General features: G+C 38.1%; 2 protein-coding genes across 2 annotated transcripts in view; one reads left to right on the top strand and one right to left on the bottom strand.

Annotated features, from left to right (window-relative positions):
* Positions 1-1,791: 1,791 nt before the first annotated feature.
* On the bottom strand, positions 1,792-9,646 carry LOC140242566 (c-Myc-binding protein-like). Its single transcript, XM_072322309.1, has 4 exons — positions 9,507-9,646; positions 6,313-6,434; positions 5,410-5,539; positions 1,792-4,466 (listed from the first exon to the last, which is right to left on the bottom strand). The coding sequence occupies exons 1-4, from the start codon at positions 9,522-9,524 to the stop codon at positions 4,419-4,421; spliced, it is 318 nt and encodes a 105-aa protein (XP_072178410.1). The 5' UTR covers positions 9,525-9,646; the 3' UTR covers positions 1,792-4,418.
* Positions 9,647-12,304: 2,658 nt separating this feature from the next.
* Positions 12,305-26,056, top strand: part of LOC140242867 (serine-protein kinase ATM-like) — a 70,190-nt gene continuing 56,438 nt past the window's right edge. The window contains exons 1-14 of the mRNA XM_072322613.1: positions 12,305-12,525; positions 13,112-13,265; positions 13,895-13,978; positions 14,486-14,650; positions 15,136-15,301; positions 17,235-17,394; positions 18,302-18,406; positions 19,054-19,133; positions 20,246-20,306; positions 21,557-21,735; positions 22,691-22,798; positions 23,216-23,350; positions 24,166-24,294; positions 25,792-25,998. Coding sequence (XP_072178714.1) covers positions 12,454-12,525; positions 13,112-13,265; positions 13,895-13,978; positions 14,486-14,650; positions 15,136-15,301; positions 17,235-17,394; positions 18,302-18,406; positions 19,054-19,133; positions 20,246-20,306; positions 21,557-21,735; positions 22,691-22,798; positions 23,216-23,350; positions 24,166-24,294; positions 25,792-25,998 — 1,805 coding nt within the window. The 5' untranslated portion in view covers positions 12,305-12,453. The remainder of the gene's footprint in view (positions 12,526-13,111; positions 13,266-13,894; positions 13,979-14,485; positions 14,651-15,135; positions 15,302-17,234; positions 17,395-18,301; positions 18,407-19,053; positions 19,134-20,245; positions 20,307-21,556; positions 21,736-22,690; positions 22,799-23,215; positions 23,351-24,165; positions 24,295-25,791; positions 25,999-26,056) is intronic.

Here is a 26,056-nt window from a genome sequence, read left to right as displayed (position 1 = left end):
GGCCCTTTGGGGCTACTGTCTAGGGCCCCGTACAGGATAAAATAGCTGGCATTGGTGTTTTGGATATCTCTGATGGGAACTACTTCCATTGCAAAAGAAATTAGCCGTGACCCTTTTCAGCTGAATAACACCATATTTCTGGGGCCCTTTGGGGCTACTGTCTGGGGCCCCGTACAGGATAAAATAGCTGGCATTGCTGTTTTCATGATAAGGACACCCAAAGGAACAATATCCACCAACTTTTGTCCGTGACCCCCTTCGGCTGAATAAATCCATTTTTCGGGGTCCCTTTTTGTGGTCCCTAGGCTTACGGTACAGGATGTGACTTGCCAGCAATTCATTTTATTGACCCTTGGCCACATCCTTACATGATGAGACCATCAAAAAGTGTGACCCTTTTCAGCTGAATAAATGCTCTGGGCCCCCGGTCTAATATAATGTTGAGTTGCACACGCATTCCAATTTCCATATTTGCCACGAGTGTCGCTACATGAAATGTTTTTGAGTGCGTTATATTTTTTCCCTTGTTGCGCTGTGGTCTGACCTATAACATAACGCGCGCTTGTGATCTCGCGAAAAAGAAAATCGAGTGATTATGTTTAATAATTTAGAGGAACATCGAATGGTATTAATGTGGTGTTTTTTGGGGTTTTTTTTGCGTGGTTTAAAAGAAAACATTGAAGGAACCGTTCTCTGCAAAACGGGAAAAAGGCATGGATAGCGTGAATTCGATTTTCAATGTTTCATTTGTCTCGTGTTTGAAAAGCGGCAAGTCAAGAAGTGGTACCTCGTTATATCCGATCAAATTTCTTATGTTTTTCTTTATCATGATGCGCCAAAAATGTCCTCGTTATAACCGGAATCTCGTTATAGCCGAACTCGTTATAACCGATTCGTTTTGCCATAGGTTTACACGCAAAGGAAAACGGGACCGACGCGATCACCTCGTTATAAGCGGTTCCTCGTTATAACCGAACTCGTTATAACGGGGTTTCACTGTATATATATATATATATATATATATATATTTTTTTTTTTTTTTGTACATGTCAATACTTTCTCGTGAAGAAATGGTCAGTAGGATTGATTTATAATCGAGTTGTTATGTTGAAGGGAGATGATTGGCAGTATAAGTTGGTAATGGATTTGTCTTTTGAATGGCATTTGTACCGTTTTATTATGTTCATGTTACACCCAGAATGGGTTGATTTATGATTGACTTGAATGAAATCAATAAAATATCACTGAAAAAAAAAAATATTCCTCACAATCCAAAAACCCATTCCTCTGCACTGGCCTACAAAGGGAACCTCATTATGATGAGGCTGGATACACTGCAAAGAGAAATGTACCGAGGACTCCCATTATAACAAATCCCTCGAACCGGCAGTTATCTTTCATTCTGTACACGTGTATCGAAATTTCGTCATAACTGAACAAATAAGCAATAAAAAGCACAGAGTGGATAACGTTGCGGCCCGAATTTTTACTTCATTATAACGGGGAATTTCGTTATATCCGTGTTCGTTATAATGGGAGTACACTGTACACGTACATGCCCCTGATACAGTGTACAATGAGGTAATTTTGTAAGTCCCATTTGTTTTTATGCCAGATAAATCATAACAAGATACGGCTGTACTGCATATTATGAGGAAATTTTAGTACAATGCAGTCCTATACAACTTGTTCTCATGAAGTTCCCCTGTACATGTAAGCTGTTCATGCTGTACACAATTGTATTCATATTCAAACAAGTAACATCATAGTATGACACAAACAATGCACAGATGAGCTTAGACATTTTTCAGCTTATATTTAAAAACTTATTTAGGAAACAAATCTTGGTGCAAGTAAAGGAGTAAGACATTCAAGAATTGACATGGGATGCATTGTACACAACACAGAAAGTGAATGCAATAAATATACATACATATAAAGATCTTCTTTTTTTTTTTAATTGTGGAAAATTGATGACCAACGATAAAGTACACAGGGCATATACACCAGTACCATTTCAAATGCATATGCAGGATCCAGGCAACATGTAATGTAAATGACTGCAGACATTAATAGAAAATATGAGCTTCAACTGTGAGCATATAAAAAAAAAAGGATTAAAAAAAAAATGTGATGGATATCAATAAAACCATAGTACATGTAGCAGACACACATATAGGCTTGAGCATGGTCATATACAAGACTTTAGTCTAGATGTATTGTACATACAGTGCACTCCCGTTATAACGAAATGCTCGGGACCGGCAGTTTTCTTTCGTTATAATGAAATTTCGTTATAACCGAACAAATACAATATATAACGAAAACAAGGAACCACGTATATTATGTTTGCTGAATACTCATCATACACTGCAAAGCTATGTGAAATGTGATGGGATAACTGTATTACAATAATAAACGCAAGTTCCCCTCAGAAACTGTGTGTGACACAAGGAGCGAACACACAGTGGTGTGAAGCGTTCACCCATGCAGAGACACTATAAATGCTTGTTCCGCTACGTATTTTCGAAAGCAATTCGTATTTCGTTATAACAGAGTACATTTCTGTTGTTTTTCTTTGTCTGTGGCGCTCGGAAAAGACTTCGTTATAACGGAAATTTCGCTATAACCGTGTTCGTTATAAGCGAATTTTGTACCATAGACTTTAATGGTGATAATTTTGGGACCAGAAGATTTACTTCGTTATAACGAAATTTCGTTATAACCGTGTTCGTTGTAACGGGAGTGCACTGTATAGGAATCAAGACACTTGCCAGCAAAGCTTTCAATATACTGTTGATAAAGGTCATATCACAATCATCTGGCAGAAAATCTTCTACCTTTACTTGTAGCATGAATGCAAAGATTAAAACAGTCTTTTGCATTTGTGTCACACAAACACCTTCCACTGTCCAGATTGGAAAGCAATATGATTAAATTTATAGTATCTTGTTACTGCATTTTGAGCAGACCTACAAACAAAAAACAAAAATGTGAAAGTAGATACTGGTCATACATTTAAGGAATGAGTCAGAGGAGTGACAATACCTGTAGAAAAACTTTTGGGAAAAAAATTAGATTTTTTTTTTTTTTCAAGCCAACTCTTAAGTGCATTAAACTGTGAACATTTTCTATTACAGTGTACATGTATTTCAACTGCTAGAAAGTCTGAAAAGTGGGTTTTGAGCAGAGTAAAAAAAAAAAAATCTGACATGAGATTAAACTCTGAACTTTCACATACCTGATGAGTGACAGGTGACATCCAAGCAATGTTACAAACTAGATCCAGAGACAATTCTTTTTTTTTTTTTTTTTTAGATTCTCAATGCATGTCATGCCAGACTTTGCAACTTGAAACAGTCTACACTTTCCTCACACTTCATTAAAACTTTTACTGAACTAATCATTTTACACTGCATAAACAAGACAGAAGATTCTCTCTCTGAGTGGTTAGTTTTCCATAAGACAATCTTGTGGTGGGCCATCATCTTCAAGTATGTATAACATTAACTTCTTTTGGAACATGACATTTGTAAGTGGTGCTATCCTAGGTTTAGTTTCAATCTCTCCATTCACAAAATATGTACAGCAATAGAGAGAAAGAATTCACTTTTGTTGCCTCACAGATATTCACATAGTGTGAAAAACTACAGGAAATATGACATAATAAATTAGAATGGAGACTTTTACTCCTATTGAAAGTGAATCCATAAAGGAAGACATGCATAAAGTACAAGTAACTAATATCAGTCCACTATCAGCTAATTCAATGCCTAACCCTTTGCTGAGGTGTTTAGATAATCTGCATTAACATGGTGTCAAAAATCATTGTACATTAGCAACATCGTGACATTCGTATGGCACCTACAAAGGTCACCCATGAGCTCAGCTTTCTTGTTTTTGTTTTTTTAGTGAATGGAATGTCACCTCTGCCTCCAGTCAAAGCAAAGGAAATCTCTAAAAATGTCTGTTGATTGATGTGCTTTTCTGCTCACTGATAGCTGTTTGCTACACGTGATAAACTATTCCTGCATGAAACCCAAAAGAAAAAGGATACACTACAGCCAGCCCATACCCTGGACATGCTGTTCCATCACAATTTTGAGTTTTCAAGTTTACGTGGTAGCAATGAGATTTAGCAGGCAGTGCATCTACAAAGACTTGGAACAAGATATTGTAAGGTATTGCACCAACTTCATAACATCTATACTGCAGAGTATTCATTCAGAGATATCTATATCACATTGAACATTGACAGCAGATGTCTTTTGATGCTTAGGTGTCGGCTGAAAGTAGTAAGAGGGATTGAAGGTGAACATAATAAACATTTTAACACACTCTATTTGGTTAAGGCAAACATGATAGCTTTACACCTGCTTCCATCCCATATGTACACTAAAGACCAGCTTCCCTCTCCACTAATTTTCTCCTCCTCCTTGCTCCATTTCCGGATTTTCTTGTTGAATCTGTTGATGAAAAAACAAATTGAGGAAAAGCGATTAAAAAACACACAGAATCTTGCCTCCTGGACAATCAGAATGGTTCATCTGTTCTACCATAGCAGCATAAAAAGTACAATCGTACATGAAAGATGGCTCCTAGAAATAGCTAACATTTAATTGTAGCTCCACCATACCAATACATCAGTGTGTACTGCTGGCAAGATAAAGCATAAACGAACGTTATCTATCATGAAGCTATGAGAAAAACAGTAGTAAAATATTCTGGGTGGGGGAATACGGAATGTTCTTTAAAATCATGTTTTCCAGTGTCACAATGGCTATATATTTAACATACTATGGAAAACAAATGAACAGTGAGTCTGGGAAGACTGCATGGATGCATGTACATTGTACTACTATTGTATACCATGGAGCTTGTATGTGTTCATAATATCAAAACCCTACACAGAAGGTCTGCATGGAGTGCTGTACAGAACTCTGCTATCAAACACAAACACTATTAACACCACCACTATCTAAACTCACTTTTGATAAGTAATAGAAGAGTAAAAAGGAAAAAGTATACTCTTATTTTTGAGCAGATCCTTGGACCACAGTCATTACATTACATTAAATAGTACAATACAGTGCACTCCTGTTATAACAAAGTCCTTTGGACCGGCAGTTTTATCATACCAAAATCTTGTCATTGCTGAATGATGAAGTATATAAAGATATATATTGATGATAAATTTGGGACATACATTTTTATTGCATTGGAACAAGAATTTTGTTATAGCCATGCTTGCTATAACAGGAATGCACTGTAGCCACATAGCCACACGTAGAGCATATTTGCATTCCACTTTATTCATGCAAGCATGATTATTTACATTAATATTTGTGTACTGTTTTGTGAACATAATCTCCTAATTCCATGACATAAATGCTCAGAATGGTTGCTGACCTTTGCCCTCAGTTCCTTGTTTTCATCCTGCAGCTGCTCCACCTTTTGTTGCAGTTCACTGACCTGAAGACGGAGAGCCTCTACATCAGCAGTGTCTGGGCCTGCTGTGCCCATGTGCTGCTTCAGAAAGCTGGAATCAGACATCCAAGTTAAGGCAAACTTCTGTATGCAGGAAAACCCCCTTGTAATAAACTCACTTATGAGGTACAAATGTACTGCTTCGACCAAGGTAAACGTAGCAGTCCAAATGTTCTGTATATATTAATCTATGACAAAGAGAATGTAATAAGGTTTGTGATTGCGGTGACAACTGACTAAGGATTGATTTGGGTATGAGATTTATGCTTGCGCTGCACTCTGCTATACAATGTACTGTAGAAACGTAGAGACACTCAAGATTAGTTTAAACACCAGTTTTCACAAAACATTAAGAGATAAAACAGAAATTTCAATTGGTTTATTTTACTAAAGAAGTAGTAAATTACAATAACTGGAACTTTGTGGGGTCATCAATGTAACAGTGGAACAACAAACATACAGCACACATATAAATGCCTTCATATACAGTACTACGAAAAAAAAAAATGACATTTCAGCTCTACATTGTTTCTTCCTTGTAGAATAAACACATTACAAATGCAAGAAATCTGCAACATTCCTTGTTACCCATTCCTCAATGAAACTCACAAGTGAACCTGCAAGTAAGGAGAAATATTCAAATCAGTATGACCCATGCTATTGTACAATTGTAGATCACTGCTTTGAAAACAACAGTGGGAAGAATTGTGGTTCTATTCCATTCGATGGAGATACATGTTCCCTGGTACCAATTGCAGATAATTCATAAAACACAAGAAGGAAGGGGCAAGAAAAATTCTAAGAAATGAAGTGATTAAAGGATACTCCAGTGCATCATTTGGTTTCTCAGGCTCTTCGTACAGGGCTACAAGAATCTTGGTGAGGGCATCCAAAACTCCTGCCTTCTCGAGATACTTGCGGAATTCCTCACGCTTTGAATCTCCTGGCTAGAAAGTCAAAACATGAGAGATCAGATTTAGAGACAAGAGGTGCAACAAGCAATAGAAATTTGTCACTTTAAGACTCTGAGTCAACAGCTCTAAACCTCATTAGTTGTGCAGGGTACCTGGTCACTGCACAACTAGTACATACTGTAGTTACCTAGTACAATATGCCGTGCAAATACATTTAACTCAGCATGAGTTGCAAATACATGGACCATATTTTACATCTTAATTTTGAAGCCAGAGTAAATTAAAGATTTTCCACCATGACTTCAGCTTGATACAGAATTTCTGCCAAATTCAAGTTGCAGAGTCAAGTTTCAGATAAGCCAGTGGGAAAATCACTTCGCTTTACTCAAAATAGAAGGGAAATTCGTCATCATGTCAGCTGAACTGCAAATCTGTATCTTCATGTCGATTGTTATATCACGAAAGAAAGCTCCCATTTACAAAGTACTTGAAAGTTATGGTCTGAAAGATACCAAGCCCTAATAGATATAGTCCCCTACTTTTTTTTTTTTGCCTTAAATTAGATGGCTAAATTCAGTTTCAGATTGAGCAGTGTGAGTGCATGAAGCAAGAATGTTTTTAATGACATGAAAGTTGATGCTGATATCAACACTTCTGGACAACCATTTTGTTTCACACCCAACTTGATGTGATTGGAATTTAATAAAGATAAGCAAGCCGAGAGATCTTTTCTCTAATGATATGTCTTGTATTTTCTGTCATTTTGGAAGAATTTGGGTCACTTACTTAATGAATTTGAAATACATCACATGTATAGTGAGGTGCCCGCACCTCGTCAGGGGCCCGAATACCGTCACCCCGCTTAAAATTGTCACAAGCGCGTCCGGGACTATGTTCAGTACGCTTGAAACTTGACAGGGCTACCACAAGTCCACAACCAAGCAAATTGTTTTTCATTTCATTTCATTTATTTTCACTTAATAAAACATGCATACATAAAATGTGACAACTGTATAACATGACAATGTGACAAACAAACAAACAAACAAAGCAAACAAACAACCAAATATATCAAGTGAAGGGGTTAGTGAGAAGGCAATGGGCCTTATTTAAAACTAACCCCGGAAAAGTAAATACGGCATAAATACAGAGAAAAACGTTGACACACACACACACTCACACATACACACACGTGCATACACAGAAAAAAAACATACACCAGCACATTAACAATACACACAAGATGCCATTTTCACAAACACACCCCATCTTGGTAGCTAGTCTCTTATAAATTCAGAAAATGATATTGGTAACTTCCAGAATACCTTTCAATTAAAATACGCTTGAAAGCTTTCTTAAAACCTTGTACCGTTTTCTTGCATTTCACATCAGAGTGGATGGAATTCTAGATTTGAGGGCCTTGAAAAAATATTGACTTTTTGTAGGAGGATGTTTGAATTTGAGGCAAGTAAAAATTTCCACAATTTCTTGTGCCATAATTATGATTATCTTTATTCAGTTTAAGATAATCAAGTAATGATACAGGTACAAAATACCATTATAACATAAGAACATATATACTGCACTCTGTAATAAAAATATATCATACACAGTTAAAATCGACAAGGTAGAAAATATTGGCAAAGAAGGCGCCCTAAACGGTGAATGCGAGACTATTCTAATAGCTCCCTTTTGCAATTTAAACGGTCTCTGCATATTATACTCACTAGATTTCCCCCATGCTAAAATACAATAATTCAAATGTGGTAAAATAAGGGCATTATATAATAGTAATAACAAAGATATAGAGTAGGACCGTAGTCTGTTTAAGATCCTGATACTTTTTTGATATTGTGGTGAAAACCGAACAGTTTTTCGCGAAAATCTGAAATTTTATGAGGAATACGTATTATAAGTATCATCACGGTCACCCGCACGCATCTTTTACGTGTACAGTATGTCTACGGGAGCATCACGGTCACCCGCACACGTCTTTTACGTGCTTTGTCTATGGCAGCACCGGTGACGAGTTGCGGGCCCCTTCCTTAGCGCACAACTATTCCGAATCGTTCACGTTTGGCGACGATAACTGCAAAATTTCCATATCGATCAGTGAACTTGTGAGTCCATTAGAATCTTCAGCATTTTCCCTGTATGTGAGTGGGATTTCATAGAATTTCAGTGACGAAATGTGATTCAAATTTGCACAAACATTAACTATGACGAGGTGCGGGTCACCCAAGTATACAGTACAGACGCATTCGAAGCAGTTGTCTTAGACTGTAACAATTTAAGAGTGCGTACACATGTAAGTTACCTAACTATAAGTAAAACTGCATTTGATCTGCAATAGACCCTACGCACTTGTGAATTGAGATTTTCTTTAACGTTAAATCACATGTGCAGTGAGTAAAATTTCGGCCAAAATTTCAAGCGTGTGGTGAGATATAATTTAAGTTTCTTTTGATAGAAAAACATTAACGTTAGGCATGTTAGGGTGTCGGAGTATAGGACATCCAACCATCTGCCAACCATACTTGTTAATGTGATCTATGCGACGGCAATCGAACCCACGATATTTAGCAGCTGAAATTTTTCGTGCATTGGACATCTAACGTTGTTGTTAGTCTAGCTTTTGGTTTTGTTGAGACGACAGCGCAGCGCCCAGTTGCAGCAGCGTTTTTAGCTGCTTCGCGGCTATTATCAATCATCATGCATTGCCATTCAAGAACTGTAAAGATACCTAAACTAGACAAGAACTTTCGGGCATTCACGCGCATGCATGATCTTGGCGTTCGCGAATCTTGGCTATCGAGAAATTTAATAGAAGTCTAACGGTTAGCTCAGTCACCATCGGCAGTAGACGGTCGCTGCACTAGCGTACTGTGTAGGCCTGTTTCTGTGTTAGTATACTGCAGAGAGTCGGGCAACGGGACGCCGGAACACCGGACAAGGGCAGATAGTGCAGTGAAACACAGGGGCAGGCACGTCGTGGAAGCTGGAAGCAGCAAGGCATGACGCCGGCCGCCCGCGGCATGCATTTAATCAAGATATGAGTCATATACATTCAGAAACTGGTAAACGAAATAGAATTTGGGTTCATACCCTATATGCAGTTGTCATTGTGGTTGGTTCTCAAATGAAGGTCCGAAATATTTAAATTGGGTAGATGATTCCGCTGGCAGAAATTACGTACACTTCGATCGGCGGTCGCAAACACAACTTTACAGCGGGTTGCTAGCAGTGATCTGCGCATGCGCTAGAGCTCCGAAGGCATACTGATCATCTGTGCAAAATGGATATGAACCTCATTGAAATTCCCCAATGATAATATTTAGCATAAATAATTATTATCTAAGGCAATGACATTTTTATTCATAAAAGTTGACGATAGCAATAATAAACTTTTACTAGTTTTTCATCTAAATATACTACATTCTTTTGGTCGAGGAGCAGTACCTTCAGTGGGGAATTTGACGTGAACTTCTATTACACACACTACGTACAGCTGTATGCGTTACACACATCGAACGCACGGCGGAGAATGCCCACGACGGGCTTGGAATGAATGTCTGAATTATGCTGGTAATTGACTGAGTTTATCGTTTGTTTATTGTAACGTTTAATATCAGTTTCTTGATTGCATTACCGTCATATCATGATTGTGTAACCACTAACTGTTACATGATGTTTGTATAAATATTAGTTCCTCTGTTTTCTTGATACTGTACGTCGTCGTCGCGCAGGTGTGCGGGACGCGGGACTGTGCGCCTGGCTAGCTGTGCTGTGCCTGCCTGCCGTGGCTTTCCATTGATCATGTGCATGTTGACATTGTATTTGTATTGCAAACCACATGTGACATGAACCATAGATTGTCATCATTCATAAATTATTAGTAACACTAAAACAGGTTACTCGCACAGTGCAGTAAGTAGCAAGGATCGCGAGTGGAGCTGAGGAGTCACACACCTCCCTGGTGTAGTAGCACATGTAAAATTATCTTGTTGCCACTGAATGTTAGGCCTAACAAGCCTAGTTATTTACTGTAGGGACATGTTCCTTTATTTTGGAGACTAGTCTAGACCCTTTTAAGGTATAGGGTCCTACATCTCGTCTGGCCGGTCTGTGGTAGTGTGCCTGGCTACACAGATTTTTTTACGGAATGAGGGCCGTAAAAGTCCGTCCCCCCCCCCCCCCCCGCCCAAAACCCCCCCAAAAAAACAACAAAAAACAACAACAACAACAACAACAAAACAAAACAAACAAACAAACAAACAATGAATAATTAAATGAAATAAATAAAAATGAATAAATAAATAAATGAAATAGACCTCTAAAATGAAATTTAAAAAACTCCTCCGGACCACACTGCGGACAGACAGGATGGATTTTTTTTTCTTTCTACTTCAAGTTCATGGGACTGTACAGTACTGGTTGAGGTGGGGATTCATGTTATGAACATTCCTAAGTGAGATAATCAGAAACCTCTAATATGACAGAGCATTCAATTTTAAGAAGGATTAAACATTAAAACTTATTTGATGAAAATTGGTTTTAGAATGGCTGACATATCTAAAAAAGTGATAATAAAAGATGACAGGCCACGGCTTTAGGGTCTCTGTGTTTCACCTTGTTTTTGGATATCTCGGCCATTTCAAAACCGATTTTCATCAAATAAACTTTTGATACCCCTAGAATTGCATGCTCTTTGACATCTCATAGAGTGGTTTCTGAATACGGTATCTCACAAAACAAAAGCTAAATCCTCACCTCAACCGGGGGGTTGTTTCATCAATTTAGTCAGCGCTGACAGTTTCAGCAAAATCCTCGGTTTTGATTGGCTGAGAAGCTCTTGTCACTGACTGTTACCATGGTAATTGTCAGTGACTGACAACTTGTCAGGGCTGACAACTTTCATGAAACGGTCCCCAGAACTGTACACACCCTTTAAACTTATTTACAGAATCTACCAACCATATTATATGCGAAAAATGGCCGTCAGTGAAAGTCATCCTGGAGCTTGACTGTCTCGTCTATGGATGATATTGTACGAAATAGTAGACAGTCATCCACAAACAGGTTGATGGTAGAGTTTTTTTTTTGTCCCCGATGTCATTGATGACGACTGGTACTACCAGTAGGTTCTAGAATCCATTTTGTTTTCACAGCTGTCACTTTTAATTACACCAGAATAAAAAACATTCGCAAGGTTTGTCATCAAGGCCATAGCTTATAGTTTTAGATAGGGGATTTACCCACTTTTCAGAATGTAGACCTAAATGACTTCATATTTTTCTGTAAATCAAAGGCAAAAGCCTAAATATGAATAGTTGAAGGTGCTTTGTGACATGGTAAATGCAGAAAGTCATTTGAGGAGATTCAGACTCTGTATTTTGCTGTTGTTTAGTGACAGTAGACATGGGTACAGTTGAGAATACAGTATGAATTTGTAACGAGATTATAGATTGTAAAGTACTTGTCACCACCGGCGCCACATTTTCAAAAGGGGAGGGGGGCTCACTTTGGTTTTCATGAACTAACAAGCAAAAAAAAAAAAAAAAAAAAAAAGGTCTTCATCTCATCTTTCTCATTCCACTTCTGGGTTCCCTTTGTATGGTGCCAGAAAAAAAAAAAGTGGGGGCTATGCCCAGCCCCCCAGTTCCGCCGGCCCTACTTGTATGAGCAAATGGTAATTCCATTGATATTATTGCCAGCAGGCAGTGTACTAATAGTATTTTTTAATTGACACACAACAGTGAATGTTAAAAACTAAATTTGTAATGCAGCTTCAACAAAGAAGTTAACTGAAAGTGATAGAGTGATATTGGTCTCTTCTTTTTTGCTTTGACAGTGGGTTATTATAGGTAGGAATTTTATTTTTTGTTTGAATCTTAGAAATAAACAACATTCATGTCAGCCCTTAGATATATGCAGAATGTGACTGTTTACCTTTTACACATATTTTTTTTTTTTTTTAAATACCATATATATTTCATGTGCATGGAGATCTGAGGAGAGAGAATAGGTCTGAGTGTTCTACATTATAGCAGTGATGGCTGGAGTGCTGGCTGCCTTGTACACCGCTTGCTCCTTTGTAACCAGTGACAAGATCTCTGAGAGGAAGGTAATCCCTTTTCTTTGATTTTCTAGAAATTGTCGAACAAAAAGTTTTGAATGTTTCAATGTTTGCAGAAGAATTTTGTTTTTAAGGAAAGTTAAGTTTTAAACTGCACAGAAATTTTCTCGGCTCACAATGGCTGTCAGATGGCCCTGAGAGTGACGCCCAATTTCAGGTCCGGGTTTTTGTTTTGCCAACTCTCGTTCTGCTAATCGTCATCACCAACTATGGACCAACATAGACCATGATCAGAATGAATCATGTTCCATTATGATAACGTCGGAGAACTCTTGTCTAACTTGTCTAACTTAAGTATATAAGTCAGTATAAAATTTTCAAAGGAAGATTAATATAGTTGACACTTCATTGCTTGTTATGCTCCAATATTTGGTTGCTATCATTTTTCTTTTTATGCTGGAAATGCATGAAATAAGTATGAAGGTTCATTAGTGTGAAAATGTTCTGACATTGAAGAAATAAATGTATGTTATGTTAATACATTTCATTACAATATAGATAGCACTAAAATCACTTTTTACAATGGTGACACTTGAAGGCTGTGTGCATTTCCTTTAAAATTTGGCATCTCCAGAAACAAATTGAGGCTGTGAAGAAGGAGCTGAACAACAGACATGTCCTTAGAGAGCTGGACAGCAAGAAAAATGGCTGGGATCACATCTTTAACTCTGTCTGGGGATATATTCAAAAAGAACTTGAGCTGCTAGAGAAGGGGGCACGAGAAAAGAGTAAGTGCAGTCCTTTCAAGTCGGTACATGTACAACTGTATGTATCTGTAGAAAAAGAAGTGATAATCTATTAAAAAAAGAAATGCCTTGGAGATAGAAATTCTATCATATCATGATGGTCACTGCTTATTATCAGTGTTAGTAGTAATTTTGTTATCATCAGTATTATCATTATATTGATGTGTTATTTTAAGTTGTTGTTTTCATTGTTGCCATAATGGTTATCACTGACTTTGTTTTCAATGTTCCTTATGATTGTATTGATATCAATAGTGGCATTACCCAGTACTAATTACAGTAGCAGTTGAAATAGTTACAGGAATCGGTGTGTGATCTTTTCCTCAAGCATTTGATCAGACCCTTAAAAACATCTACAGAATGAACTACATGTACTTCAAAGAGATGCTAGCAATTTATGTTGACCTTGATGTTTTGATGTATGAGACCCATTTCAAGATTGGTAGAAAGTATGTTTATATGTAAATAGCCTGGAATAGAAGAGAACAAAAATCAGGGAAGCGCTATGCAAAGCAAATAGCTTTTTCTGCATACATTGTATAAAGCTATTCGTATAGAGGTATAGATTAGCCAAACTTCAACTTTTCCTTATTTATTTTTGTGTCTTTCAGGTGGGAGGGCCAGCACAACAAACAGTCAACGAAAAGGAGATATCCAATCAAAGCTAAGATGGATCATTGCTGTTGCCAATGCACGTAAGTCAGTTCAGAAGTTCATTATGATAACTTACAATAAGTTTCTCTTCACTCTAGACATGGCCACATAAATCTGAGCCTGGAAGCAAATTAAGATTGTTATGTTTTTTCATCAAGCTATTCCCACAAACTTTGCTGTGGTTTGATGCAAACAACCTAGTGTTGGGATCGATAATTTTGATCGGTATCGTTGCTTTAGTCTGACCATTGGTGTTGGAGCTCATTGTATGGCAGTTGTTACTGAGAGTTAGCACAAGCACTGCACCAAATTTGAAATCGCTCTTTGTTATTGGCTGTCTTATTTCTGCCAAATAATGTCCATTTAAGATCTGAAATGATTTAGGCACATACTGCATGAGGCAAATCATCAATGGCAGTTTTGTGACTTCAGACAAGAAATACAAGCTTCATGATGCACCTGTAAGTGTGAATATGTTTTGTGCTAAACATTCATTGTCTTTCAGGTGATCAATGGTTCTTGTGGTCTTTGCTCATTTCTCTTTGAAGGTGGACCTCAGCTGCACTGTGCAACCATGGTGAAGGCCCTTCTCTCCTTGCTAAACAATGAGTATAGGTGTGCAGAGTTTGGAGGAGACTGCTGTGCTGTACTGACCAAGGAGGTGCTGGGATGCCAGAGGTACTGGTGTGAACTGAGCCAAGATGACTGGCAGGGTAGGCTTTACATCACTGGACACTCAGCCAGACTGTTCAATTTGCCAATGTGATAGATTCACATCTCTGTGCAGTTATATCAAATCGTTTCAAAACTTTGTGGAAATGTTACATAAACTCAGCACAGACTATAAAGCTCCCCTGTTCGATACAGTTTGTGGATAATTTTCGGTATTACGTGTAAATGTTTTGAGGTTGTATAGTACTGGGAAAGAAAACTTTTCCACTTTACTTTTCAGTTTGTTTGTTTTTTGTTTTTTTTTTTTTCATTTTTACTTTTACTATATTGATTTTGTGATATTGTTCATGTCATTTATGTCATTTATTCCTTTTCATTAAAAAAAAAAAAAAAAAATGAGTGTAGGAACTGTAGCCATTACAGACGTCAGCAAACAGGAAATCACAAGTAGACAGTGGTATCTATTTCTTTGAAATCATATGAAGAATTGCTTTTTATTCTCCACATCTTGTTCCCTATAAAATAGACCTTCTCAAAGCAGTAACACTTGCTTTGCACAAAAGCCCTTCAGGAACAACCTCAGACTCACATGCCAAGGCTGTGCAATGTCTTGTTGCCGGGGCAACCATCCAAGGAAGGGTACCCACAGGACACATGTTCAAGTTCTTCAGCAGAATGCTTCAAAGGATGAAGTAAGTTTAGAATACAGGGCTGTAGATGATGTGGCATCATGCAATCTGTCTCTCATAGATTTATATGATGTGCATATCACACAGATTGTTGAAGAGGGTTGAAGTAGCACACATTGTATCATAAAGAGAGTTTAAAGCTAAAATACAGTTCCGATACAGGCTCAAAATTCATCTTCCAGCATTCATTTTTGTCTCGCCCACCGGAGGTGAAGGCGAGACTAAGGGATCCAAATGGCGTCCGTCGTCCGTCGTCCGTCACAAATGTTAAAGTTTACCTGCAAGACTCTCTTATGCTGCATTACTTGGCAACTGTTACAGCAATGGCAGCCACACTTGTGTGATAGAAGCACTAGGGGTATCTTCATGTTATGGTTTTGTCGGAGGTCATGTGATGATGTCAAAGGTCATTTGAGGTCATATATTAAAGAGTATGTTGAAGACTCTCTTTTCTATGTTAAAGTTTACCTGCACGACTCTCTTTTGACAAATAACTTCACATAAGTTGCTTGGATTACAACCTACAACCTCCATGTTATGGTGCTGTTGGAGGTCACAGGATAAGGTCAAAGGTCATTTGAGGTCATACGTTAAAGTTTACTTGCAAGACTCTCTTATCACACGTAACTCGACACATGTTGCTACAATGGCAATCAAACATGGGTGATGGATGCACTTGGGGTACCTTCATGTTTTGGTGCCGTAAGAGGTCACATGATAAGGTCAAAGGTCATTTGAGGTCATACGTTAAAGTTTACTTGCAAGACTCTCTTATCACACGTAACTCAGCACATGTTGCTACAATGGCAATCAAACTTGGGTGATGGTAGATGTCTCTTGGGAAGTTGAAGGTAACCAACCACAAGGTCAAAGGTCACAGACAGGGGTCAATGAACTTTTAGGGCCCAATGTTAAGTCTTTAGGGCGCATTTCGTTTATGGCTCACAACTTTTGATCCCTTTGTCCGTTTGTGACCAAACTTAGATGGAAGGTTATCAAAGGTCACAGACAGGGGTCAACAAACTTTCAGGGCCCAATGTTATGTTTTTAGGGCGCGCTTTGATTGTGGCTCATAACTTTTGATCCCTATGTCCGTTTGTGACCAAACTTGGACGGTAGATGTCCCTTGGGAAGTTAAAGGTTATCACAAGGTCAAAGGTCACAGAAAGGGGTCAACAAATTTTTAGGGCCCAATATTAAGTTTTTATGGCGCGTTTCGATTATGGCTCATTACTTTGATCCCTTTGTCCGTTTGTGACCAAACTTGGATGGTAAATGTCCCTTGGGGTGTTGAAGGTCACCACAAGGTCAAAGGTCATAAGCAGGTCAATTAACTTCTGGGAGTTATAAAAAAAATTGATTCCTTGTACGCGAATGGGCGAGACACAATTTGGCACTTGCCTTGTTGGAATTTGCCTGCAATTATGTCAAAATGGTCTACAAAGAAACTTGTCTGGCTGGCACCGTTTTCCAGGACAACAATTGTTTTTAGATCAGAATAAAAAGAATTTCAATTGTAGTACAGTACACAACTTTTATTCTTGAAGTGCCCTCCCCATTCATTACTGGGTGGAGAGATTATGAGGTGATTAATATTGTTTCCTAGCAATATTATTAGTAGTTCCCAACAAGCTGCATGTCATCCACTCTTTTGAGGAAGATCAATGGATACTGCAATGGCCTGATTTCTTGATTATTGATAATCAATTTCAAAACATTGTGTACCACATTGGATATATTTACAGACTGCAGTACTAATGGCATACCTTTTTTTTTTTTTTTGCTGATATTTTGCATTTTCGTTGTTACCCAACTGAAATCTTGTTATTACAGCATTATCTCACACATTTCATTTGCATATGTGTCCATTTTAGAGCAAAAATCAATAGTCTCTGCTGGCATATGAAAACCATGTTTTACCTTTGATATCTCATAGGTCAGAGAAGAGTGTGACTGTAGTTTCCTGCATCCTATCAGCACTGAACTCCCTTTCTCTCTGGGCTGCCCCAGACTGCCGACATCAGCTGGCTAAACTTGGTGAGGATTCCTTTAACTGCCTCATTGGCACGTGGAAGACCAACTCGACTGTCATAAAGGTATGTGAATGTTTAGAATTCACATTGTCAGTCTTCGTATTACTGAATGCTAAGGGTCAGTGCTACCATACGCCTTCATACCACTAAAACGTTAAAATGGCTTTTGTCTTATTCGCTGCTTCCTTTGTCCGTCCAGTGTTTTGAATGACATGCATAGGTGCACAATTTGGAGTAAAATGCTCTATAACCTGTTGAGGATAAAGTGATTTTGCTATAACACATGTTTCCCATAGACACCTGTCTGAGTATACTCAGGACTAGTCTTCAGTGGGTGAACATACCATAGTACATTATACTAGTACTTAGGTAATTCCCTCTGTGAGTGAGTATACTGCTATACAACATACCTAATCTATGTTTGTCTATTCTTTGTCACAAATCTGAAAGCCCCCCTTCCCCTCCCCCAACAGACACACTTGCCTATTGAAGTTGCATTCAACATAAGGATGACATCCCCTGTGATTTTGACTCGATTTTGTTTTCTACTCATTTTGTAGTGTGGGTGAGCTTCAAATGGCATTAATTTGTTTCAAATATAAGCTGTATATGGTCATGCAGTTACAGGAACACAGGGCAAAAAAAGAAGAAATGTACAGCTGGCTTGATTCTTTGCAACTATTAAAGATGGTCCTCAATCTTTAGGTGCTTCTGAAGTGTAGGATGCCATGAATTAGGGTTAATGACGTTTCAGATATTCTAACTTACTGTTAATGAGTTCATTATCAATTATTTGAGAATTTTACATTTTTGTTTTTTCATTTGGTAGTGTTCTCATTGAGGACGGGCTGATTTTGCTATAGCACGCATTTCCCATTGACACCTGCGTGAGTCTACTTGGGACTCATCCCCAGTGGGTAAAATGATATGTTTTAATTTTCTTTTCTTTGTTCTATTCCATTGTATTCAGGATGAACTTGTGAAGTTTTTTCAGTACCAGATGATGATTCACCATCCTAATGGAGTCACTGCAGAAAAGGAGGGAGTTTATGCCACTGACTGTGACTTGTGGAAAGTGAGCTTTAAAAAAACAAAACATTTCTCTCCAAAAAAAGAAACAGATTTCAGCTTGCAGCGTAAGTGTGTACCAGCAAATAAAGACATTTCTGAGAACCAGGTTTTCTCAGAAATCTAAACCAAACCTATGTCATAATTCTGCTGAAGTTGTTACAGTCACGTATGGCCACATTTACTCTGTTCCTTGTTTGCAGTTGGCCTGAAATCACACCATTCTGTGTCGTAAAGATATGCTAAAGTTAAACAATCATTACACTGCTGCAAGACCAAGTCTTGTAAATGATAAGAAATGTCATATCCTTTGATGGAGAGTTATGTTCTTTGTCTTTATTGGTATCAACATCAGTCTACTTTTGATTGCTGAAAAAAGAGTTTCTATTGCGGAGTCTGTGAGAATGAGACTTAGAGTACACCCTTCTTGGGAACAGTTTTGTCCCAAGGTTTGACGTGTGCTACATCTAAATATTGTTGCCATGAATACAATGAAATTAATTTTTTCAGCACGACAGCATGGCATTCTCCAAGCAGTTTAAAAAAAAACAAAAGTTACTCACTTTGATGCTTCTTAAACAAGAAAACGTTAGTGTACCCTTTTAGATTGTTGCTGCTGCATGCATTACATTGTGATCTCATTCTGTGCTGTAGGAATGTCTGAATACCTTGTGTGAGGAATTGATGAAGGAGTGGAAACAGCAAGCAGCAAAGCTGAAACTGAAGACTTCAGGGTAAACTTTATTCTTCCTTTATCTTTAAAGGGGAAGGCTAGTAACTGATCAGTGGGAATCAGTGGAAATGCTGGGAGATGATTGTTCCAATCCTTATGGGATTCATTCAAGAGTTCATTGTATATCTATTGATGTGTGAAAATGATTTGCTTCAGAATGGTCTCATATTCAAGTAATGTGCAGTTTAATGCTTCCAGGTTAGCGTCCCTGGTCAGTGACGGAGCATTAATCTGCACATTACTTGAATATGAGGCCATTCGGAAGCAAATCATTTTCACACAAGAATAGATATACAATGAACTCTTGAATGAATCCCATAAGGATTGGAACAATCATCTCCCAGCATTTCCACTGATTCCCACTGATCAGCTACTAGCCTTCCCCTTTAAAAAACTTCCTCATATCATTCACATCAGTGAAACATTGCTTTAAACAATTTTTGCTCAGCTGAAAGATGTTGGTTTTGGCTTCTTGTATAACTCAAATATTTGAAGCACCACTAGCAGGAGTCATATCACATAATATTCCACATGGCATGCTACATGAACACATGCCACCTGTGTGTCATATGATATGTGTTTTATTCTGAGCACCAACACACTGCCAGTCATATGCAGCTGACTCAGTAATATATTATGTGAGACGTGAAAATGTTTTACAAGTTGAGACCATAATATACTGTATCTACCAAAAAAACTTGCTTATTACTACTAGGTAACACAAGGACAGTGTCTGTTGAATGTCATTTTATGCCTACTGTCAGGAGTTAAAGCCAAAATGGAATTTTGATAGTGATATTCTCAAGAGATCCTTGTTTCTTCGTAAACATAGAGAAGAGTAATCATTTGAGTACTAAATGCAAGGATACAGAGGTGGCAAAAATATCTGATTTGTATTCCCTGCATGTTAAGTACCAAAGGATAGTGATTATAGGTTGAGGAAATGCCTTGGGTTGAATGTTGCAGGATGATATCTTAATTTGGAATCTTTTCATATTTCCTTCTTTTAAAATTTGTGGATACATGCAGACGGACAGAAAGTTTTCAAGATTGCTTTCTAGGCTTATGACGATGTCTGTGTTTTTCTGTTGTTAATGTTTGTTTGCCATACAGGAAGGAAGAAGTCTTGTTTAGTCAAGACATAGTGGACCTAGCTGCTGATGTCTGTCACCAGGTATTGAAACATAGACTATTATCTTATCTTTTCGAGGTCTTGTTTTGTGATCTGCACATCCACTGCCATACTTCTGCTCTTCCTTCTCCAACCAATCAGTCCCTCTTAATTTTCTAGTGGCCTCCTTGAGAGCCTCTCAAATTATCTGAGTCTATTTCTATTGTAAAACATGGCTGACTTTGGGCAACAAAATGCAAGTGAAAAGCTTCGCCATGTTAGAGCCATTGCGTGCATGGGCGTATGAAAGTGAATTAGTTTCCAACCCATTTGCTATTATATAGCCACTTGAGATGTGAACAAATTTCATTTTGAGAGCCACTTATTGGAAGGACAGCCAAGTGCTGATTGGTTAATATCCTTGTGAAAGATACTCCACAAAATATATTCTACAAAGGATTTTCTACAAAATCCCCCACATGATAAGGGTGAATGAAAACCAAAACAAACTTTCCACTAATTGCCAGGACTGTATGTAAAACTGCCTGACATTGATGATAAAGGCCATAGTGGTGTGCTATTAGCTGGCCTTAGGGAGACAAGAATATATTGATGTGATATTACAAGGGCAATATAATTGTGTCCTCTGAATGTGTCTAGCCTGTATTTTATTATCAATATTATTGTCTATAGATGAAATAATCTACTATTTACCTCTGAATATCATTCCCTTCTACTCTGTGCGTAAATGCATGTCTTGAACTATTGGTGTTTACAGATTAGCAGAATACATGATGCTATGCACATACACCCTTTGTATTATGATGATGATGGAGGGTCACATGTGATAATGATGGTGTTGCTCACAAGTTGTACAGTGAGTCTGCATATTTCGTAAGGAAGAATGGAAGTCCTTACATAATCTTGCAATGTTTAGGGACGAGATATGGGTGCTATGACTGGCAAATTTGTAGAGCGCAGTAGTACAAAAACTATTACAAATTACTCCCAGTACTAGAGCAATATAGTATGGTATGGTCTTTGTGTAGTCTATCCTTCTAGATAAAAAAAATGGTTAGTATTCAAAGTAAAATGTTTGTTGGTATTTTACCTGTACAATGCATCTTTAAGATAATTGTGTATATACATACCTACCTACCTACCTACCTACCTACCTACATACATACATACATACAGTTTGTACATACATACATACATACATACATTGTACAGTGTATGTATAGGTCCACAGGTCTTAGTCTGTAATTATTTGTTTGATATCTAGCTCCCTTTTGTTTATCTTTATACTTAAGGTATTCAGAGCAGGATCCATGCCTTTTGAAGCAACCCAGATGGGTACCCAACCAATGTCCACTAGCAGAATGTCTAGTCAAGCCACCACTCCGGCCAAGAGAAGACGACTGGACACGGGATGGGAGCTCCTGAGGGAACACATAGGCAAACCTTCCCAGCACACTTCCCTTGTTCCCTGGTCAGTGCTATTTCATAATCTGTTGATCTAGCATGAAAATCAGAAAACACAAATTTATAGGGAGATTGGTAAAGTTTGTACAGAAAGACTTCCATTAGTCATAATTGTTATGGATGGGTGAAGTTCACTGAAATGTGAAAGTGTCAATTTCTAGATCACAATATTTCAGAATTATTTTCATTTGAATGAGAGTTGGAGGATTGATGGAGAGCACAGCACCACTTTTTGGAATCATAGTCAGGTAATGAGAAAGTGACATACATGGTAAAGTTACCATAGGATACAGATATATCCCATGCAATGAGATGCTGTAATTCAATCATGGATCCTGAGGTGGCAGAAAGAACACTATTTTCTGAGGGGCACCATGAAGTCAGTAATGGCTTGAAACGGTGTATGGTATATTTATATTTGTTTAGTATCCCCTCCCGCAAATCTTAACAACAACAACAACAAACAAAAACAAAACAAAGCAAAACAAAGTTGTTCAGATGAAAATGTAGAAAACATATTGATGTGCAAGACAATCGGTTTGAGCTGACGACGTGATTATACACAGTAGTCTGTAAGACCAATACCAAAAGCAATTTCACACACTATTGATGAGAAACCATTGATCAATGGCATATCTATGATGTAATATTTATGGCATAGTACACAATGCCATATCAAATTTCATCATAGTATTGTACAGTTATCTCCATCGGTATTTTGTCTCCAACATCATTTTCAGTATCGTAGCAATGTTATGTTTGGTGAGATGATTCTATGTAGGCCAATCACTGAACAGGATTCCATTAAAATAAAGGAAGGATAAAGTACTTTCTAACAATGGTATTGTAATAGCAATTTAAGCATAGGATAGCACTGTAGGCAAAGGATGTCACTTTTAAATACATCTTAAACAACAGATAAATGTTACTAATGATTTGATGTGATTGATGTCTACCTGCAGGCTGCAGCTAATACTTACCATTCTCACCAAGTACCCAGAGGACCTCCCAGAACAAGAGTTTCATCCCTACCTCATGGCTCTACATCAACTCCAGGCACAGAGCAAAAGGTCTGTGGTACAGAAAAGAACAAATGTTGAGTTACTAGTATATTTTGGAAAATGAAAGGGATTGATGTACAGTAAACTGTTGTATATATGATGTATGGTATAGTAGGTTGATTTCATTTATGATATTGTATTATGTGCAATGGTACTACTCGTAAGCATGATGGGAAGGAAGGGGGGGGGGGGTGAAGTCCCTAAACTAACCCTAACCCCCCCCCCCCCCCCCAAAAAAAAAAAAAAAAAAAAAGTCATAATTTACCTGGGGGTCTCCAAAGATACTTCCAGTCGGGGGAGAAGGGTTGGGACTTGCCTCTTTTCCTTGTCCTAATGGACCCCAAGAATACTGATATCCTCTTTGTAATACGAATGTCACAGTACAATACATCTTTGGCACTATACTTTTCTTTTATTTCCAACCAGAGGCAAGCTTCAGATCTGGGTGCTGAAGTGTCTTCAGGCATTCGTGTCCAGCCAGAAGGTCAGGGAAGATCTGTCCTTGCTCACCAAGGAGAATTTGGGAAGAGCCTGGACCAAGATATGGGCAGCTACCATGAGGTACGTATGAGTCTTTGGATTCTTGATAGCCGTATCATGTAGCACGTATTGTATATGTAAACTCTTTGTTTGTGTATATTTTTGTGTTTGTATGTTTATGCATTGTATGTGTAACATGAAATGATTAATATAGAATTTGTTCAGTAAACATGAAGAGAGAGAGAGAGAGAAAAAAAAAGAGGGGGGTGGTTCCCACTTGTAGAGTTGAGTGGACATGATAATCAACAAATTTGAAAGTCAGCATGACCTGTCCTTGAACCCTATTCCCCCTCATTATGGCTTATAGGTCAACCTCCAGTTTTCTGTTGCACACTTCCGTATCGTCGCATATTACTGGGTTTACTGCTAGTGCTGCATGTATGTATTTATTCCAGTTCTGTGGTTTTATTGCTTGAAAATTCATTTTTTAAGAGTTCTTGTAGGTGTTGCATGTACACGCATCATAGTTTAAAACTGCAAGCTAATAATTGAGGTCTTAAACTTCAAAGATTACAAATTCATTACAAATTTCCGGGTCAACTTTCAGTGCATGTTGTACATAGTGTATTGTGGCACAGTATTGTGTTTATTGCGAGTGCTGCATGTGCACTGGACTTGCACTGTCAGTGCCTGGTAATTTGTATATATTTTATCTCCTGTGGTGACCAGGGATGGCATCTCATAGCATTTTGTATCCAGTGGAAAAGGCACTCTAAAATGTCTACTATTATATTATATGTATTTTTTCCGGTTCTGTAGTTGAAATGCTTGAAAATCATATTTCAAGAGTTGTGTTGATAATGTCTTGCTTTTTCCCTCCACCTCGCCCTGACTAGAACCATCTGTCTTCACTCAGCAGAAGATGAAGGTTTTGACCTTTTGACCTCTCTCCTTCGTCACTCAATTGTGAAACCTGACAGGGAGGTGTGGAAGCTGTTCTTGCCAGAAGTCACCAAACCATCAACGTGAGTAAACTATTGTGGCATTTGTGTCTTGATATAGGCGGCCTGTCTATGTACCATCAACGTGAGTAAACTATTGTGGCATTTGTGTCTTGATATAGGCGGCCTGTCTATGTACAAGCATTTCAGTATAGTTCAATCTTTTTTTAACAAGCATTTATAACTTAATCATTCCTCGATTGGTTCCCCCCCCCCCCCTCAAAAAACAAAACAAAACAAATGAAGAAAAACAATGAACACAAAAAAATATATAATACCCTTAACATCACTTCTGTTATTACTTGTTTCAATAAATAAATAATCCTTTTTATTGGGTTATGATTATTTTCTGTGGTGCATTCCAGTTCATGATCAAAATGAATGAGGAGATGATTATGTCAGCACACCTCCCAACCATTCTGAATTTGGAGGAAAGAATCTGAATTTTGACCATTCCCACTTATTGTTTCTGTAGGATTTTCCTGTTTTTCTTGATAATTTTACTACATACTCCTATGGATATTGCTCTTTCTTTCCTACTTTTGAGCCAAATCATCCCTGTTTTTCAGTCAGAAAGGTTGGGAGGTCTGTGTCAGGCATTTAATGAACTGTGTTCCCTGAAGTCAATGTAAGCTTTCTCTGTTTACTGCCAAGCAACCTGCAACAAGTATTTCTACAACATAGTTCATATTAATACTTCAACTAGGCCTATTCAACTGTTTCTAGGGAGTTTGTCACTGTAAATTAGAAGAAGTTGTGATACCTTTGGTACTATAATTGCCACCATCAAAACAACTTTAATATCATATTTCCAAAACTACTGCTGCTCGTACAATTCTTATGTTGCTACTTTGGGCTTGCACTGCAACTACCACAGATACTATTACTTCGACTGTCACCTTCACTTACTACATAACCAGGGGCGCATCAAGGATTTCCGTAAAGGGGAGGCACCTCTACAAAATTAAAGGGGGTGCACGCCCCCTATTTATTGTTTTTATTTCTCTTGTTTTGACAAAAAGATAAAGAGGGGGCACGCACCCAGTGCACCCCCCTCTGGATCCGCCACTGACATAATTACTATTCAATGACATCGCCACTACAATGTATGAACTAAACTACTCTTGGCACTACCATCATGGCTACTGCTGCTACTGTGAGCTTCTATTACAACTTTTACTACAACCATTACTGCAGCTACTACTCCCCTCCTGCTACTAATGTAAACACCAAGACTGCCAGTATTATGTTGATTACTGCTACAGTGCACTCCCGTTAGAACAAACATAGTTATAACAAAATTCTGGTTACAATGAAGTAAAAATTCCGGCCTCAACATTATCAACTCTATATGTTTTTGTTGTTTATTTGTTCGGTTATACCAAAATTTTGATATGAGGAAAGGAAACTGCCAGTCCGGAGAACTTCGTTATAACATAACGGGAGTCCACCCAGTATTACCAGCATTACTAATGTTCAGTTTGCCACAACTACTCCCAATGCAATATTTGCACCCCTCAGCTGCTCTGTGAGGTTCCTGGCCGCACTCCTTCATCTAAACCCTGTGCCTGAGAATCATGTGTGCGAAGTGGGTCTCCTAGCCTCCATGACAGGAGTTCTAAAGGGTCAGCACCCTCTACGACACCAGCTCCTGAACTGGTTGCTGCCTGCTGAGGAGGTGGAGGAGGCTGGAGAGAGACTAGTGGTGATCCCAAAGATTTTACAAAGGTAAAAGTTTGCAACACATCCATGACACTTAACTCACTTATAAAGAATAGTGACTCTG

The sequence above is a fragment of the Diadema setosum genome, chromosome 19 (assembly GCF_964275005.1).
Source record: "Diadema setosum chromosome 19, eeDiaSeto1, whole genome shotgun sequence".
NCBI lineage: Eukaryota > Metazoa > Echinodermata > Echinoidea > Diadematoida > Diadematidae > Diadema > Diadema setosum.
The sequence above is the reverse complement of the archived record's forward strand: the minus strand, read 5'-3'. Positions and strand labels throughout refer to the sequence as shown.

What these genes read in the sequence shown, in the direction of transcription:
- LOC140242566 (XM_072322309.1), bottom strand. An exon ending in AAACCAAATGATGCACTGGA is followed by an intron (nt 5,540 to 6,312) that starts GTATCCTTTAAT and finishes GTCTGATTCCAG; the next exon opens with CTTTCTGAAGCAGCACATGG. An exon ending in ACAAGGAACTGAGGGCAAAG is followed by an intron (nt 4,467 to 5,409) that starts GTCAGCAACCAT and finishes TTTCATCAACAG; the next exon opens with ATTCAACAAGAAAATCCGGA.